Raw genomic sequence first — 18,321 nt, 5'->3', positions numbered from 1 at the left:
AGTTTCAATAATTCACATTTCTGGCTGATAAATAAGTTTTTCAAAACACCTTTTAGGCATAGCATAAAAAATTATTTTACATGCAGATACTGACGAGACTGTGATAAATTTTTATACACTCCCGGAAATTGAAATAAGAACACCGTGAATTCATTGTCCCAGGAAGGGGAAACTTTATTGACACATTCCTGGGGTCAGATACATCACATGATCACACTGACAGAACCACAGGCACATAGACACAGGCAACAGAGCATGCACAATGTCGGCACTAGTACAGTGTATATCCACCTTTTGCAGCAATGCAGGCTGCTATTCTCCCATGGAGACGATCATAGAGATGCTGGATGTAGTCCTGTGGAATGGCTTGCCATGCCATTTCCAACTGGCGCCTCAGTTGGACCAGCGTTCGTGCTGGACGTGCAGACCGCATGAGACGACGCTTCATCCAGTCCCAAACATGCTCAATGGGGGACAGATCCAGAGATCTTGCTGGCCAGGGTAGTTGACTTACACCTTCTAGAGCACGTTGGGTGGCACGGGATACATGCGGACGTGCATTGTCCTGTTGGAACAGCAAGTTCCCTTGCCGGTCTAGGAATGGTAGAACGATGGGTTCGATGACGGTTTGGATGTACCGTGCACTATTCAGTGTCCCCTCGACGATCACCAGTGGTGTACGGCCAGTGTAGGAGATCGCTCCCCACACCATGATGCCGGGTGTTGGCCCTGTGTGCCTCGGTCGTATGCAGTCCTGATTGTGGCGCTCACCTGCACGGTGCCAAACACGCATACGACCATCATTGGCACCAAGGCAGAAGCGACTCTCATCGCTGAAGACGACACGTCTCCATTCGTCCCTCCATTCACGCCTGTCGCGACACCACTGGAGGCGGGCTGCACGATGTTGGGGCGTGAGCAGAAGACGGCCTAACGGTGTGCGGGACCGTAGCCCAGCTTCATGGAGACGGTTGCGAATGGTCCTCGCCAATACCCCAGGAGCAACAGTGTCCCTAATTTGCTGGGAAGTGGCGGTGCGGTCCCCTACGGCACTGCGTAGGATCCTACGGTCTTGGCGTGCATCCGTGCGTCGCTGCGGTCCGGTCCCAGGTCGACGGGCACGTGCACCTTCCGCCGACCACTGGCGACAACATCGATGTACTGTGGAGACCTCACGCCCCACGTGTTGAGCAATTCGGCGGTACATCCACCCGGCCTCCCGCATGCCCACTATACGCCCTCACTCAAAGTCTGTCAACTGCACATACGGTTCACGTCCACACTGTCGCGGCATGCTACCAGTGTTAAAGACTGCGATGGAGCTCCATATGCCACAGCAAACTGGCTGACACTGACGGCGGCGGTGCACAAATGCTGCGCAGCTAGCGCCATTCGACGGCCAACACCGCGGTTTCTGGTGTGTCCGCTGTGCCGTGCGTGTGATCATTGCTTGTACAGCCCTCTCGCAGTGTCCGGAGCAAGTATGGTGGGTCTGACACACCGGTGTCAATGTGTTCTTTTTTCCATTTCCAGGAGTGTAGTTATTCATTATTTATTGTTACTTTTAAGGTCTCACATTACCTGATAAAATGTATCTGGACCCCTATTAGTGCTCATTCATGTTTACACTTAACAATCACATCACCAACAACTAACTTGGGCAGTTTTAGAAGGATTCAAAAGTTCCTGATATCTTTGTTACTCAGGTGAAACTCAGTGAGTGAGCTCTGCTTACTGATGCATTCCACTGTTACTGCTTCTCTACTGAGAACACAATACTCTCTGCATCCTTTTATAATGGGAGGTCCTCCCCTCATAACATCTATTGGTCAATTCCGCATTACATAGCAATGTCCGGATACTTTTAATCAGATAGACTATGTACATTAGGGACATATGGAGGCTGAGCATGGTACATAAAACTGCTAGGTTGCTTTGCAACTACAGTGGTACTGTATACACTTTTATATTTATCACATGTGTGTTTCAGTTTAGTTACTGGTTTGTAGGGTGAAACGTGGCGTGTATTTTATTTGTTTTCAAAGATCTGAAGATGTTCAAAATTTGAACAACACTGGTCATCATATATAGATAGTGTATGTCATATGAGGATTTACTGGTTGAAAATTCTTTCTTATGTCTACAATTATTTAATTTTATTATACAATGAACACACATAAAGAACACCAGTACATAGAATGAAAATCAGAATTGTAATTGTGCTAACCTCTTCATCTGCGCGTAACTGCTGCAACATACACCTGCTTGAAACTGCTTGCTGCAGTCAAGTCTTAGTGTTTCTCAACAACTTTTACCCTCACACCTCCCTCCTCCCCATCCAATTCACCCTCCTGCACGCTTCCCTCCACACTGAGCAGATTATTCCATAATGCCTCAGGAAGTGTCTTATCCACAGATCACTTCTTTTAGTCAGATTGTTCCATAAGACTCTTTCATTTCCAATTTGATTCAGTCCTTTTTCATTACAAGAGTTATTCCATCACTCATTTAAACTTCAGCATTCTTCCACAGTACCACATTTCAAAAATTTCTTTTCTCTTCTTGTCTATACTGCTTATGTTTCTTGTTTCACTTCCATGCAATGTTACACTCCAGACAAATACTTTCAGAAAATACTTCATAATAATTAAATTTATATTAGATGTTAACAAATTTCTCTTCTTCAATTTTGTAAGTCCATTTTGCAATTAATACCTTCAATGTTTTCCTCTTAAACAATATAAATAAAATAAAATTTCAAAGACATGGCACATTTATGTCTGTACATCTGAAACAGTGATGCCTAACCTACTACTACCAGTTCTTACCAACACTGCATTTATGTTAGTAAAATCAAAATAATTCACCATCATTTTGATGATTTTGTATGGATTCTACTATTGGCTCTCCTTTATGAATTCTACCCATTGTCAAGGTGAATAAATGACTTGCATTCACTTTCCTATTATAGCAAAATCTGTGTAACATGGAAAGATTGTTTGCAGTTGCATTAGAAATGTATGTCCAGTTTCCTCAAATGATTGGCATAGAGTAAAGTACATTACCACAAAATTCTTGTTTTGGCCAACACATGAATATCTGTAAGCAACAGGGTGGGGATGAGTGGATATGACTGGATGATTGGATATAACTGGATGTAAATGTATGCATATAACCACAACCCGTGACACGCACACCACGTGTATGCCCGCCATGTGATCCACATGGTTAAGAGCATTGTGTGGGCTGTGTCAGTGTGAGTAGAGCAGTCCAAAGTGGACGATGGTACTCACAGTAGAGCACCAGGTATTCGTTGTGAAGTCTTATGTGACAACAAGGTTGTGGATATGGTGTGGTCAGTTACCTGCTGAGAAGTTTAATGGTATCAAAGTGCCAGCAAAGAGTTCCCAGCAACGCATAGTCTGGAAATGGCATCAGATAGGATTTGTTTTGAACAAGTCAAGAAACATTCTGAAATGTGCCCGCACACCAGAAAATGTGCCAAGAGATGAATGGTGGTCACTTTCAATATCTGCCATAGTCAAGTTAGTACTTTCCTCTTCTGTGTTTCTTTGTACCCTGGAACTCTGTTCTCTGGACCACTTTTATTTGCCCCACCCTGTATCAATACCTTTCTCTTTTAGAGTATCAGCTTTGAAAGAGATCTGTTTTCAAAAATAACTCTTTCCAGAGTCAGGACTTTTTTTCTGCTACTGTGTAAAATTTTATTCTTCAATTTGCTCAGTTCATAGTTTTCTTTTTCTTTCTTGGAGTTATTTTTCCTATCACCATCACTACATTAGCTTGAACACTTGGTATATCAGCCACACTGACACCACTGCCTGAACAACAGAGAAGAGAGAAACTGCCCAACAGTCCTTCCACTCACATGTGGAAACAATGGAATTGTGCATTGCAAAATAAACTTCCCCTGTATCCTAGTGGAGTAAGCTGTACAGCAGATATTCTGCAAACTGATCACAGGTTGACCCAGGACACATGATGGGTGTGAACACATTTTTGTCACTTAGGATGAACTCTCCTTCTACTGAGTGATTAATATGTGTAAAAAACCTGTCAATAAAAGTACAAGAAACATTGTATCTCCAGTAGTCTCTTATGCTTAACTCTCTGAGATTATTTCTGCTAGTCCTAATGGAGATTTTGTAGTACTTTTTTTCAATGTCTGTGATGTTACACATATTCTAATGCTGTGGTAATTAAGCTACTAAATACCATGGTTTGCTTTTGTAGTTGATCGTTTTATTGTTAAGGTCATAACTATTCACTCTGGTGGGAGTGGTTATTTCATTTATCTTCAAAATAATGATATATATTATTTAATTGTAACTGATCTGTTCAATCAATGTAATGCTGGTTATATACTGAGATCTACTGCATTAGAAGTATGCTTCACTATTTTTTTATTTCTAATAACACCTGAAAATTTTTCACGTGACCTGGACAACATTGCAAAAATATCATGCAGTGGGAGACTGCATAGTAAGCATTAATTAGTGATTCCACTCATCAATATTGCTATTTCCCCACAAAAAATAGTTTTACACACAAAAAGAGATTAAACATTTTGATTCTGTAGCAAAACAAATATGTCAAAATATGTAAAGCACTTACCCAATAAAGAATGGCTGTCCATCCTTCCATAGTAATGCACTGGAATACAGTCAACATTGCAAAGCCAATGTTATCAAATGATGTTATTCCAAAATTTGGCCCATCCCATTTTTCATAACAAGTAGAAATATTAGCATCACAAACATAACTTCCTCTTGGTGCAGTCAACTCGCTGTCTGCATTACAAGGAGTTTCTAAATCTCCCTCTTTAACTATAACATCTGAAAAACACACAGAGTACTGGAGTTGTTTTTTCCATAACATACCAGTGTGAAACGTTAATAATTTTACAAATAACAGTATTAATTTAGGTTACTAAAAACATTTGCAGTGAGTGATCAAAAGCTGTTAATGCTTTTTCAACTTTTAATTCTGGTCACATAATATCCACAAAGAATCATTATGCATACCTGTTGCACATACCAATGAAATCAATCAGTCAGCAGGTAGAAAGCATTTAAACATGGCGCTGAAATGCAAGGAAAAACTCTGTTGGTCTCAGTCTCATGATTGGCTGCATTTGCAAGGCATTTGGAAGTTATCGTAGGTATTTAAAGCATATCAATATTTTCCTCAAAATGGAGAATCAATCAACTTTTGGCCAATCTGGAGAGAAGGGCAGTAGCTGATAGTCAAGCTCGAAGCTGAGAGGCTATTCAATACCATAGTGGCCCACCCAGTTAACAGTCCACAAGAAAATATGGTTGGAACATGAATGGTGTCTACAGTGCAGACTGGTGATGGTTGTCATATGGTCCATGTTTACGTGGCAAGAATGTTCATGTCTGGTGCCTGTAGAGACATGCATTAAGATTCTCTTCTTGAGAGCATCTGATGATGTTGCACATTACACCAAATAGGGGTGACACCTTTTGAGGTGATTATGCAATCAGCCATCATGTATGCTGTGTGTGGGAGTAGCATGTAGAACACAGTGCATACATTCACACTCTTAAGTGGACCCTAAATTCTCCACAGCTCAATAATCTGCAACACTACCTTCATTGCAGCCAATAATCTTTCTGTAATATGCTACCTTCTTACCTCAAGTAATGGAAACCATCTACACAGATCCTAATTTATCCAAGTTTCCACTGATGTGAAGAGAAACCTTAACACTTAAGCAAAATGACATAATTGTAGGTAAACAAAGAGTAGATCTGACACAATATATCATAGTGTTAATGTTCGCTCACTGACCATACATCCTGGAGATGTTCTTTAATTATTTTACTTGTAATATTTTGTCATGCTTTTCTTCCTAGTTTCTGCATCTCAACATCTGCCTTGCAAGCTATCTTGTCTGTCACTGCTGATCTACCATGTTTCAAATTTTGTCTGTTGCATTACATTTCATTCTAATTTGCTGATTGCCTTTGCATGCTAGGTCAATTTTCCATACAGTCCTAAAAAGTTAAAAAAAAACTCTTTTTTCCAGTAGACATCACTAGTATTTCCAAAAGCCTGAGTTTATCCATGTATGACTATAGTTTCCCTCAGGCCTTAGGAGTTGATAAATAGATACTTTTTTACTTTTATCCTCTGAAGTTCCCATGTGCAGATTTATGTCACATTCTATGTCATACACAATACAATGCAACAATCAATTTCAAAGACACTAACAACAACACAAATATATTATCTTTGTTGGAAGCCGTATCCATTTCTTTATTTTTGTACCTTTAATTTTGTATTAAAGGAGCCTGAAATTTTCTCAAGGACTCATTTAGTAAGTTTACAATGAATAAGTAAAAAGTGAAACACAAAGAGCAGCTACATTAAAAGCATTAAGGCTACTCACCGAAATCTTCTAAACTGTAACAGGATTTATGTAAGGCCCCTGAATAGAATTCGAGCCCAATTATGGCAAAAATGACAATGGCAAACAATACGAGCAGACCAATCTGCAGCAGTGGTGCCATTGCTTTTATTATGGACTTCAGCACCACCTGCAGACCTGCATGGGAAGAGAAGAACACACTTCATAGATTCATTTTCTTAACAGAGAATAAATTTAATGCTAGAGGGATTATAGTAAAATCAGTTACTGACATAACTGCATGAATACTGAACAAAAACTTAATAATTTTCAATGAGTTTTGTAGAAATAGTAACATTATGCATCATAAAGCACTAGAGTCTCAGTTGTACTTTAATAATTCCTACCATGACACCATTAAACTGTTTCTCTGCTCACACACACTCAATTCTTTTGTTATCTCGCAAAAAAGAAAGACAACTTGTGGAAAATTCGAAGCATAGACCAGCTAGCTTCTTAATGTTCCTTCATCAAGCAAGATACTGAAATAGACAGTATCACTCTCCACTTGGTGCTGTCTTCAAGTTTCCGAGATTTGAACATTTTGTTAATGCTCTGTTTCATGCTCTGCTGGCCAACTTTTCACCATCTATCCATCACCACAGCAGTTCATTCGGAAATGATTCTTTTCCATAGCAGATGGACATCTTACGCTTATAGAAAAATATTAGGTAACAAATGATGATACAGTTTCGAGCAGCTTCTCAGTAATGTCATGAACACATTATTGGCTGTTTATAACATTTGAACAAACCAGTTTAGACTCTCTTCATCTTTTATTAACGATTCACTAACTTACTGATTCAGTAGATCTACATGACTAAGAAAATATGCAATAAAGTAATTTTTAACATAGTTTTGGAACTAGCAGTCTCAGTAAGATGATTAATAACTATTTGGATACCAAGCAGAACCTGTAAGTAAGGATCAGATCTTGCCAATAAATATAATACTTCTGTTTTTTTAATCATTATGTTTTTATTTAGAACATCACAACAGACTTGCAAATGTCTTATCACAGTGACTGCATCAAGCAAAACTGACTTCAATGAACATTACACTATGGAAAAATCACTCAAGTTGAGAAAAAGTTAATTCCAGTTTACGGTGGTAGGAAAATAATGCATAAGTGACAGTCAAATGAAAATTAGACAGATGGAAAAATGTAAGTAAACTGTTTATAATTTAAAAAGTAATTCCCTTAACTGTTAACACATTTATCTCATTGTGAGACAAGATGGCCAATGCTGCCTTGGAAAATGTTTGTAGTTGTTACCTACAGAACTGGAACTATGGTAATACCTTGGCATGCACCTCCTTTCTCCCCCCCCCCCCCCCTCCCCCTCCTCCCTCCAAGCAAATCGATGTTATCGATGTTTTGTTTTCCAATGCCTTTCTTCAGGTGTCAAAAAATATGGAAGTCACATGGGGTGAGATCTGGACTGAATGGAGAATATGTAAGGGTTTCTCAGTGAAATGTCTGCAGTTCAGGTGAAACAATAGGCACGCCAGTGCTGTGGATGTCTTGATGACCTTTTTCTTTGACTGCAAGGGCCCACTGCTCATTCAGTTCCTGGAACACAGTGCCACAATTAATGCACAGCGATATGTGGACACTTTGTAAAAATGAAGAGTGAAGTAAGCTCCAAATGCCCAGAAACGTTGATGGAGAACATCATTCTGTTGAAAGATAATGCCCACCCACATGTTGCCTATGTGTTTTCAACTGCACTATAGAAGTTTCAGTAGGAAGCCCTTACACATCCTCCATACAGTCCTGATCTCTTCCATATTTTTGGAGCCCAGAAGAAAAACATTTGTGGTCGCTGATTAGTTTCAGATGAAGTGGTACACGCCTGGGCACAACCACAGTTCTATAGACAAAACAAACATTTTTTCTATTAAGGCATTGATGGTCTTGTCCCACAGTGGAATAAATGTATTAACAATTATACTGATTACTTTTGAAATCATAAATAGTTTACTTATCATTTTTCATCTGTCTCATTTTCATTTGGTAACCCCTTATATTATCCGTTATTTAACCTTTGACAATACTTTCTAATTAGGTTTTTTTTCCCCCGGTTCTCCCATTTACCTGTTATAAGCACAATTATTGTCATTTCCACAAATTTAGACTAAATTATTATGACCAAGAGGAGATATCAGAATTGGGCAGGCAACACTGAGTAATAAAAGTTAAAATTTTTATTGTCTTTGCATTGTGATATTCCAACATCTTTCCAATGATTGTTTAAAGCTCTACCAGCAGTTGTCTTACAATACCATTCATTGTTCAAACTGACAGCTAACCCATTCAAAAGTTCTTGACACTTACACTCTGCAATACTATGTATTGCTTATTTCACACATCTATCAAGTTTCTAATTCAAAACTCATTTGCAATAAAAATTTCTCCCACCCACTATGTAGTGCAATAAATTTTAAGCTATAATTAAAGTCCATCAGAGTGTATGTTTACTGCATAATGAATCCTTACAAACTATAAAAATCTACAAAATTAAAAACTGACACTAAACACTAATGGTCGTAAGTGTTCTTTATAGCAGGATAAAGTACCTGAGCTATTTACAGAGGACTATTTTCATACATTGTTTTGGACAGTAATTAAATTTTGAGGATTTATTGTTTACTGATCATATGAGTAGATTAAGTGTAATTTCTGACATACTTTGATAAATGGTACAGTCATTCTAAAATTTCACTTTGAAAAATTCAAGGGCAAAAATTGACAATTTTATTTGTATATTGTAGAGGACTGAGGGAAATCAGCAAAAGTGATTTAACAGTAAACAGTATTCAGCTGGACATTTATTTCCTCATTTGTCTGACCCAAGCAGTTCTATCACACTCTGTACAACATATTATCCAGGGATACTCACTATTGATTGCATATGGGTGCATGCACTGTGATCCAGTATAAAGCATACAAGAATACCAAAGTCCTAATTATCTGTTGCAAGGTACTAAGACCAAATGTAAATTAAAACAATTAAATAGTGTTTACCAAATGATACAGCTACTGTAATGCAGGATGGAAACTTTAACACAAACACAAAACTCAAATTGAAATTCATCTCTCTACAGATCTTACTCATGCAGTTCTGACAATGTATCCTTGAAATGAAAGACAGAATAAGACAAATACAGACCTAAAATGCAGATATATTTAAATTACATTCAAAAAGTGATAACTGTTGAAAAATGCATCTCAGATTTTCACTAGATTTAAAAGTATACCCCCTTTTTTGCAGCAAAAGCCTGAAATATCCCCTTGCAAATTTCATATATTATAAAAATAACTATACAGTAATATCAGCTTATAAAATACAGCTACAATTAATGTAAAATATTGCTTTTGTATTTCCAACTGTGCTTGAAATTTCTTACAAGATAAAGGCTACATGCAAAGATCAAAACATTAGAAATTTCTTTAAATGTTAAAAGACAAAATATGTTCAGCTTTGAAACAAAAAGGTCTTTCCATCAACAAGTTACCTGTCACAGTATGCTATGTATCAGTTTGCAGAAGTAATAAACTGAGGGAAATAATGTAAGAGGTGGCATGTCTGTGGCAGTAAATGGGAACCTAGGTTTGATTTTTATTCTAATATGAAACTTTTATATGCTTGCTTAAATTTAATTTTTAATTTCTATTGCTGCGTCATTTCCAAGTTCACATCAGGTTTTTTTTCTCCCGTTCAGTCATCTATGAAAGTGCTCTTATTGTTCTCTGGAGAAATGGACAATCATTTTATAATTTATCAAATTCATACGACTGCCTCTAATCTGTCCCATCCCTTTATCTACTAATGAAATCTTCTTTGCAAGAAATGAATCTTTTGATGACATACCACATTTCAACCTCAGGCAGATTCAAAATGCATTATGTTCCATGTTCTCTGTCACACTGTACACCCCTGAGAAATAAAAAATTTCTCCATTTCAGCAATGGAATAATGATAACAACAACATTAGTCATAAAAACTAAATAGTTGAATATTATAATTATGGAAATGTCATCAAACACTTCGAAAATTAACTTTCAAGTAACAGATAAAGCAAATTCACTGAAGTATACAGCTTTCTAAACTTTGAATTCATCTGTGTCTTTCGAAAAGAAATATCTGGAGATACATCACAATTTAATGAACAAAACAACTGAGAATATTAGGTGTCACTGAAGTTTTCCTGAAGATATAGAATTTTTAATAATCACACAGGCAACAAATCTTTTTCTGGCCAGTGTGAAGTGTCCAAAGTAAACAGTGATTAATGATGGGAAAATTAGTAGTAATCAAGTCAAATAAACCAAAAATCAAGAGGGAAACTTCCAAACAGGATAGGTAATGAAATATAATGAAATAAGGAATGATATGTTTGATCTAGTATGAAGCAAAAGCTGTTTAGAGATAACAGAAGGATAAGAAAACCACTACACTTATGCAACAGCTTTGCGTGACCTAGTAAGTTGCTAGCATTTTGTTTTAAAGGTGTGAGGGAAATGGGGGTATTCCAATATGAGAGTTAAAGGTACAAATCAGCAAGACAAAAGAAGACTGTTAGGGGAAACATAGACAGTAATGTAAAGAGAACATTCATTTGCAGGGTGCTTTGTGTACGATGCAACTAAAGTATTCAAATGCACGGTAATACATGTGTATATGTCCACAGCTCATGGTCTAGTCACTAGTGTTGCTGCCTCTGGATCACAGGGTCCCAGGTCGATTCCTGGCCAGATTGAGGATTTCCTCCATCTGGTGTTTGTGTTGTCCTCATCATCATTCGGGAAGAGGTGAGACTTGGAATGGAAAGACTGGGAACTTGTATGGGTGCTGCTGACCATGATGTTGAGCACAACACAAACCAACATCATCATCCTCATCATGTGTATGTGTATTTATGCGTACATGGATGGAAATGTGCATGCCAATTTTTTGGGTAGAAAGGAAACACAGGTATGTAAATGCAACAGTGGAATAGCAAGAAGGAAAAGAAGGTAAATTAGGGTTTAATGACCAACTAATAATGAGGTCATTCGAGACAGAACAGACAAGTACAGAAAAAAGAACTGAATGTGCCCGTTTCAAAGAAAATGTCCCAGCACTTGCTTTAACTGATTAAGGAATATCACAGGAAACCAAAATCTGGACAACAAGACAGAAGTCTGAACCCCACTCCTCCAGAGTGAGCAGTGTCTTCACTGCTGCAACACCTCAATTGGTAGCACTGAAGGAAGGCAATGTGGTAATTTGAAAATTGAAAACCAACAAGAGGAGAGATAAGGATACCAAAACATAATGAAAAAATACAAACACCATATATGAACTCATAATAACTGAAAAAACTGCTTAACACAGAGCTGGAATGCAAAAGTTTGAAGTCTGGTCACACAATCTTGAATAACCAGTTAAATGAGGGAACAAATGTACACATTGTTCTAAACTGCCCTTTATTATTACTCAACTTATATGCAATTTTAAATGTATGCATACTCACTGCGTTTGCAGCATCTCTGACAATTTTACATTATTTTTCAGTAACTGAGTGATCATCTTTCATTGCTAGAGCTATAGTAACTAAGCTGTTCTGTTTCCAATTGTAATCTATAAAATATTTCAGTACTTTCATATGAATGTATTCAGTGTGCATAACAAGGTAGTGCTGTTTCATTACACCGACATATTTCTTCTGTAATATTTTACAGCGGAGAAGAATATTGAATGATTGATGAAAACGATTTTATATGTTAATAATAACTACTGAATATTAACAGTAGCCAGTACAAAATGTAGTAATCATATGACATATTGTGATAAAATTGCAGCAGGTTTCAGCAAATTTCAATGATTCTATGACATCTTTTATTGGTAAACAGAAACATAAATTTATAATTTGTTATGTATATCTAAACAGAATAACACGTCATTCTTATGATCATCTTGCTAGGCAATATAGGGAGTCAAGGTGGTGCATGATTAGATGTATAGTTTAGAATAACTATTTCAGATTATCTATACTGTATTGTTGTCTCTGTGTGTTTTGATGCTTCAGATGTGTTGGGTTATTGTACTTTGTTTGCATATGATGTGATTTGATGGACAGGGGTTTCACAATGTCGGAGTTTGAGACCAAGGAGGTTTCCAAATGGGAAGCGATTAAGTCTTTTATAAACCAAGAAGTGCAGTTGAAAACAGATAACTTGGAAGTGCATAGGCAGCTAGCTGCTATGAGGGAACATGGAGTATCATCTAGTTAACTATTTCTTCCTTAGGTGCAGCTGTCACAAGTTTGGTTACCCACTTTCTGGTAAGCCAACAAAGGATTTATTGTTTATAGACTTGATGGCAGTTGCTAGACTGGGATTCTAGACAGACATGAAATTATTACAAACTAGCAAACCTGGCAATCCTTGACAATTGCTAAATAAATATATATGAAAACTGGATACACACTCTCAAAGTAACCCCCCCCAAGTGCCCATCTCCTCTTTCCTCCTCCTCCTCCTCCTCCTCCTCTCTCTGTGAATAACCTCCTCTCCTATCTCTCTGTCCATCTCCTCCTCCTCTGTTTCTATGTCCATTTCCTCTCCCTTCCCCCATCTCCACATATTCTCTTATCCCTCTCTCTCACCTTGAGGCTTGTGTATTGTTACTGCAAACTAAACCTTAATTTGTGATTGAAGTCGCTAATAATGAATGGGATACAGGGAGTGAGAGAGACCTCTCCAGCTGCAGGATCTGAGAGGATAGTAGCTTCAATGACAGTATTTTGCATAGTTTAAATTTGCAAAAGAGCAGGATTACAAAATCCTGACAATTCAGTTTGTGTAGTATTATTCTAATCATAAGCTGGCAAGCCATAAATACACTTTTCCTGTTTTCTATAAAACTTACAGCAATGAAGAAAACAAAACAGAACATTTTTGTGTTATTAATTTTGTTTGAAATTATATATAAGGAGAAAGAATGTGTGAAAAACAATTTGTCTAATGGTTTACATGCCTTACTATCGTAGTTGAAACTGATTGCAAGAAAAAAAAAACCACACATTTTCACAGCACAGCACACAATTTTCTTTCTTGAAGTTGGTTTTAACAAAAAATCTGTTCATAATATAACATATATAGCCTATGTCCATCTGAACATTTATTAGTGCATCATGCAAAAATCTGAAGTAAATCAGTCAAAGAGTTTTCAAAATTTTTGCTAACAATATTTCCCCTATCTATATTAAATATATGCTTACATATTATATATTAAAAGAATATGTAGCATATGTCTGTCCAAATGTTCAGTAGAGTATCACATACAAATTTTAAGTAAATTGGTCAAGAACATTTCAAGATTTTTGGTAACAACATTCCCCTTTTATATATTACATATATAAATATCCATATCACATATATTAAAATTGTATAGCCTATGCCTGTCTGAACATTCATTACAGTATCATGTATCAATTTAAAGTAAATTGTTCCAGTACTTTTAGAGATTTTTGGTAACAATGTTAAACAACAGCTTGTCTTTATATAGTAGAATAGATGAGTAAGTTACGTTTGATAGGGGAAGCAAAAGCACTTGTTAGGTAGCGGTGAAGGGCTGAGGAATGCACTTACATTTGAGGAGCTAAGGGAAGGTCTTGTGCAAAGCTATAAGAAACAGAACAGTATGAGGCTTTTTTTAAAGAAGCCGACTGGTGTGTTACAGAAGCAGAACAAGACAGTAGACAGTTTTGTCAACAGAAACAGAAAGATCAATGCAAACACATATGAGCTAGTGGAGAATGATCAAACAAAATTATTCTCCAAGAAGTGGAGCATAGGGTGCCGAGTGCCTTTATAAGAGACTGCCACGCAACATGTAAAGTTGGGTATGGGCAGAAACACTGAAAGATTTGGCTACTGCCATTAGGATGGCTACAGAACTTTAGGAGATAGATATCACAACATGAGTGCAGGAAAAAAGAAGTGCTTTCTCCATAGACTTAAAATGTTATACATGTGAACATTCAGAAAACATCCAAAAGCAGTGTCACCAACCATGATGTGAAAGGTGTGTCTTGGGTGAGCACCAACACTGAGATTTTAGGAACAGAAGGAGTAATGGACAAGGGCAGAATAGTCACCCGTTGAACACCAAGAGGAACTCCATGTCCAACAGATGGCAGTCCCACTAAATTTTGATGCTGCAAGAAGAAATGCAGAGTCAGAGTGTGTCTTAGTTGGCTTTGTTAATGGTAATAAGTGTACATTTTTTTGGACCCAGGGGCACATGTATACATGATGAGTTTGAGAAACAGTTGAACCCACCATGTTATAAGCTGCATGGCATAAGTAACAGTGATGTAGAGTCACTGGAGGCAATATGACTGTGTTTTCAGGTTGGGGCAGAACGATTCCAAATGAATATTGGCTCCTTGAGTTGAATTGTCTGGTTAGTCATGAGGCTAAAACTGATCTTTGGTGACACACGTTGGAACTTAGGGAACATTGTTCCACGTAGGGAAACTGTCACCAGTGATAAACAGCTGCAAGGTTTGTCTATCATATATGACAAATCAATTAAACTATAAGAGAAATCATGAAGACTCAGTTCACATGATAACATGCCACAAGGCACACAGAAAATGCTTTGAGTGAGCGTGGACATGAAACAACCTGTTAAGGTGATGTATGTGGTAGAGCCACAAGAAGAGAATAGGTCTTGCATGCACCATGGTGTTTTGTACATAGGAATTCCCCATGCATATAAGAAGTAGATGATGAAAGACTGGTTCCTGCCAGTGTAGATAACTTTGGCACTTTTGAAGTATGTTTGACCACAGCTTTGTTAGTTGCCAGTTTAGACATTCTAGAAGAAGATGATCTAGAGAGGTCAAGTGTAGACCATCGCCATAAGCAAGCTGCCAGTACTACTACAAATATGAAGTTATATAGTGTCAAGAGATATGAATAAAATAACAACTGTTTTATGTACACATATGGAAGGAATTAAGAACACCCACAGTGCTGATATGTGCCCACAGAGAAAACCATAGATCTACATTTTTAATGGTACAGCATCACAACTTGGTGTCTGTGGAGGAAGCAAATGATGAAGAGGGAAACAAACTGATGAACTAGCCTGATATCTTAACTACACAAAAGTATTATAGTAACTAATACCACAAGCAAGTCATAAATTAGTATCTATCCAAAAATGTCTGTGAAAAGATTGATACTGAGAACCACTGAGGCTGACATATTACAGATTCTGCCTACAAAGCTGAAAAAGGTAAATCATTAAGTCTAGATGGGTTGTATGCTGTATTCTCATAGTACTACTGAGATCTTCATGGACATACATGGCTTAAATGGTGAACAGATTATGATAAACTGATATCATGCCATAGAAGATTAAAGGTGGTATTACTGTTCCATTGTTAAAGAAAAGAACAGCATGAAAGTAGGTAAAATACGACTTGGCAGCCTACTGAATGACAGTTTATGATTATGACCAGAATGGTAAGGCTGTGAATATAGACAATTGTGGCCACCAACTCCACACCCACAGATGCAGCTGTTGTATAGTCCCCACTGTTACAACACGGCACTGCATTTTGTATGGCTAGTTCTAATTCAGTTCAAGCTGGTCCAGGTGCACCTCTTCATATTCAATCCTAATGGAGCAACCATTGGGTCTATGATACCATGTTCATGTATTGATACTGCATTCCATTTTCATTGCCAGTCTTCTTTAATGTGGAAGTTTTGTTAGTGACTGCAGCCTCTACGGGTTTCCAGGATTGAAGATGGTTTGGCAGGGGTTTATTTGGGATCTCTTGCATTTGGAAGGTGGGGGGGCGGGGGGGGGGGGGGGGGGGAGGGTGGAAAGGAGTCCTGTGGGTGATATTTGGATCTTACAGCTTCAGCCATTCCCTTACAGTGGCATCCATTTACACTATATTAGGAGATAACTACTTCGTTACATATCAGGAAAGGCACTGGTGATGTAAGCACCACAGTTGCCACAGATCCCATGATTTACATCTGGAAGTATGACAGAGAGGATGGTGACGCAGAAGTGAGTGAGTGAGTATATCTCACAAACACTAATTACATAGAAGAATGACTTGAAAAACATGTGATGCAAAACCAACAGACCCGTATCATTTGTTATTCAGAGATTATAAGATATCAAGTACTCCTTCACTGTGCATGTTTAAATAACATGCTTCATACCTGAAAACCTAAGATTTTTGGAGAAAAAAATATTCCTTCAGGGTGGCAATGTAATATTATAAGTGCAATAAAATACTCTTCAATTTTACACAGTGAATCACCATTTTCTTATTATACACACATCAAAAAAAGTTTCGTATCACCCCAGTTCTCAGAACTCCTGAAGATAGACATTGACGGTCGATATTGTATCACAGACACAGTCCCTTTGACTGTTCAGAGATGTCACTAAACCTGCCCAAAGATGTAAACAACCATGCATGAGCAGCACCTATTAGACAGAGGGGGGTCTGACAACTGATCAGTTCCAGTCATTCCACCAGGAAGGAGGTATACGGCTCATGTTGTCTGTAGTTCAACCATGCCCAGATGGTCAATACTGCGGTTTGATCATGTCTGCACTGCATTGTTACTTTGACTTTGTGCCAAGAAGGGCTCTCAACAAAGGAAGTGTCCAGACATGTCGAAGTGAACAAAAGTGATGTTGTTCGGACATGGAGGAAACACTTTAAACATATGTTATGATATTTTAACTTTGCCCACCATGAGGTGTGCTGTTGGGCACACACACCAACTTACCATCATCAGAACCAAGAGGGGTAGTGTAAGTCTCATCAATGTGATGCAAAAATACAAAAGTTTTTAAATAACAACATTTGTAAAAATACAGGTACATAGAACACCTTAACAACTAATGAAAACCTGGAAATATCATTGATAGTAACGTTTTTTCCAACATATTGTTGCTAGATTACCTTCAACCTGCACACACATGCTAACTAACAACAGCATCTACATCTACACCATATTCCATGAGCATGAGCATGTGTAGTGGAGGGACTTCTGATACCACTGACTGATACCTACTTATCTGTTCCAACTGCAAATGGTACATGCAAAGAATGATTGTCAGTAAGCTTCTGTATTAGTGCTAATTTCTTGAATTTTTTCATCATGGTCATTTCATGAGATCTGTATGGAAGGAAGTAGTATCTTATCTAACTCTTCCCAGAGAGTGCTCTCTCAAAATTTCAATAGTAAACCTCTTGCCTCTCCTGTAACGTCTGCCACTGTAGTTTGTTGAGCATCTCTGTATCATTCTCATGTCAATTAAATGATCCTGTGACAAAACACACCCCTTTTTGCTGGATCTTCTCTGTCTCTTCTTTCACTCCTATTTGATAAGGCTCCCAGGTAGATGAACAATAATCAAGAATCAGTTGAACAAGCACCTTGTATGCTACTTCCCTCAAGGATGAGTTACACTTCCTTAAGATTCTTCCTATGAATCTAAGTCTCGTATCTGATTTTCCTACTCTTTGTTTTATGTGATCATTCCATTTAAGGTCACTCCTAGATATTTTATGGTAGATACTGTTTCCAGCAATTTTCCATCAACAGCATAGTAGTGCAGAAGTGGATTTCTTTTCCTCTGTATGCGCAATATGTTACATTTATTTACACTCAAAGTCAACTGCCATAGCCTGAACTGTATACTGTGGTTTATCATCTCATAATGTACATAATTTAAATCATTTTATTCAAATACAGGAGACACATCAAAATTGTAGTAACATTTCACCATAAACACAGAACAGCTGATGTTAACAAACAGCATAATAAT

At 37.7% G+C, this 18,321-nt stretch overlaps 1 protein-coding gene across 1 annotated transcript in view; it reads right to left on the bottom strand.

The window, feature by feature from the left end:
• The window catches only part of LOC124722536 (voltage-dependent calcium channel type A subunit alpha-1), a 393,558-nt gene that overhangs the window by 311,776 nt on the left and 63,461 nt on the right, over positions 1-18,321 (bottom strand). Inside the window, exons 5-6 of the mRNA XM_047247682.1 lie at positions 6,437-6,592; positions 4,636-4,856 (exon numbers count right to left, since the gene is read on the bottom strand). Coding sequence (XP_047103638.1) covers positions 4,636-4,856; positions 6,437-6,592 — 377 coding nt within the window. The remainder of the gene's footprint in view (positions 1-4,635; positions 4,857-6,436; positions 6,593-18,321) is intronic.

Source organism: Schistocerca piceifrons, chromosome X (assembly GCF_021461385.2).
Source record: "Schistocerca piceifrons isolate TAMUIC-IGC-003096 chromosome X, iqSchPice1.1, whole genome shotgun sequence".
Classification (NCBI taxonomy): Eukaryota; Metazoa; Arthropoda; class Insecta; order Orthoptera; family Acrididae; genus Schistocerca; species Schistocerca piceifrons.
This window is presented reverse-complemented; position numbering and strand designations above follow the sequence as displayed.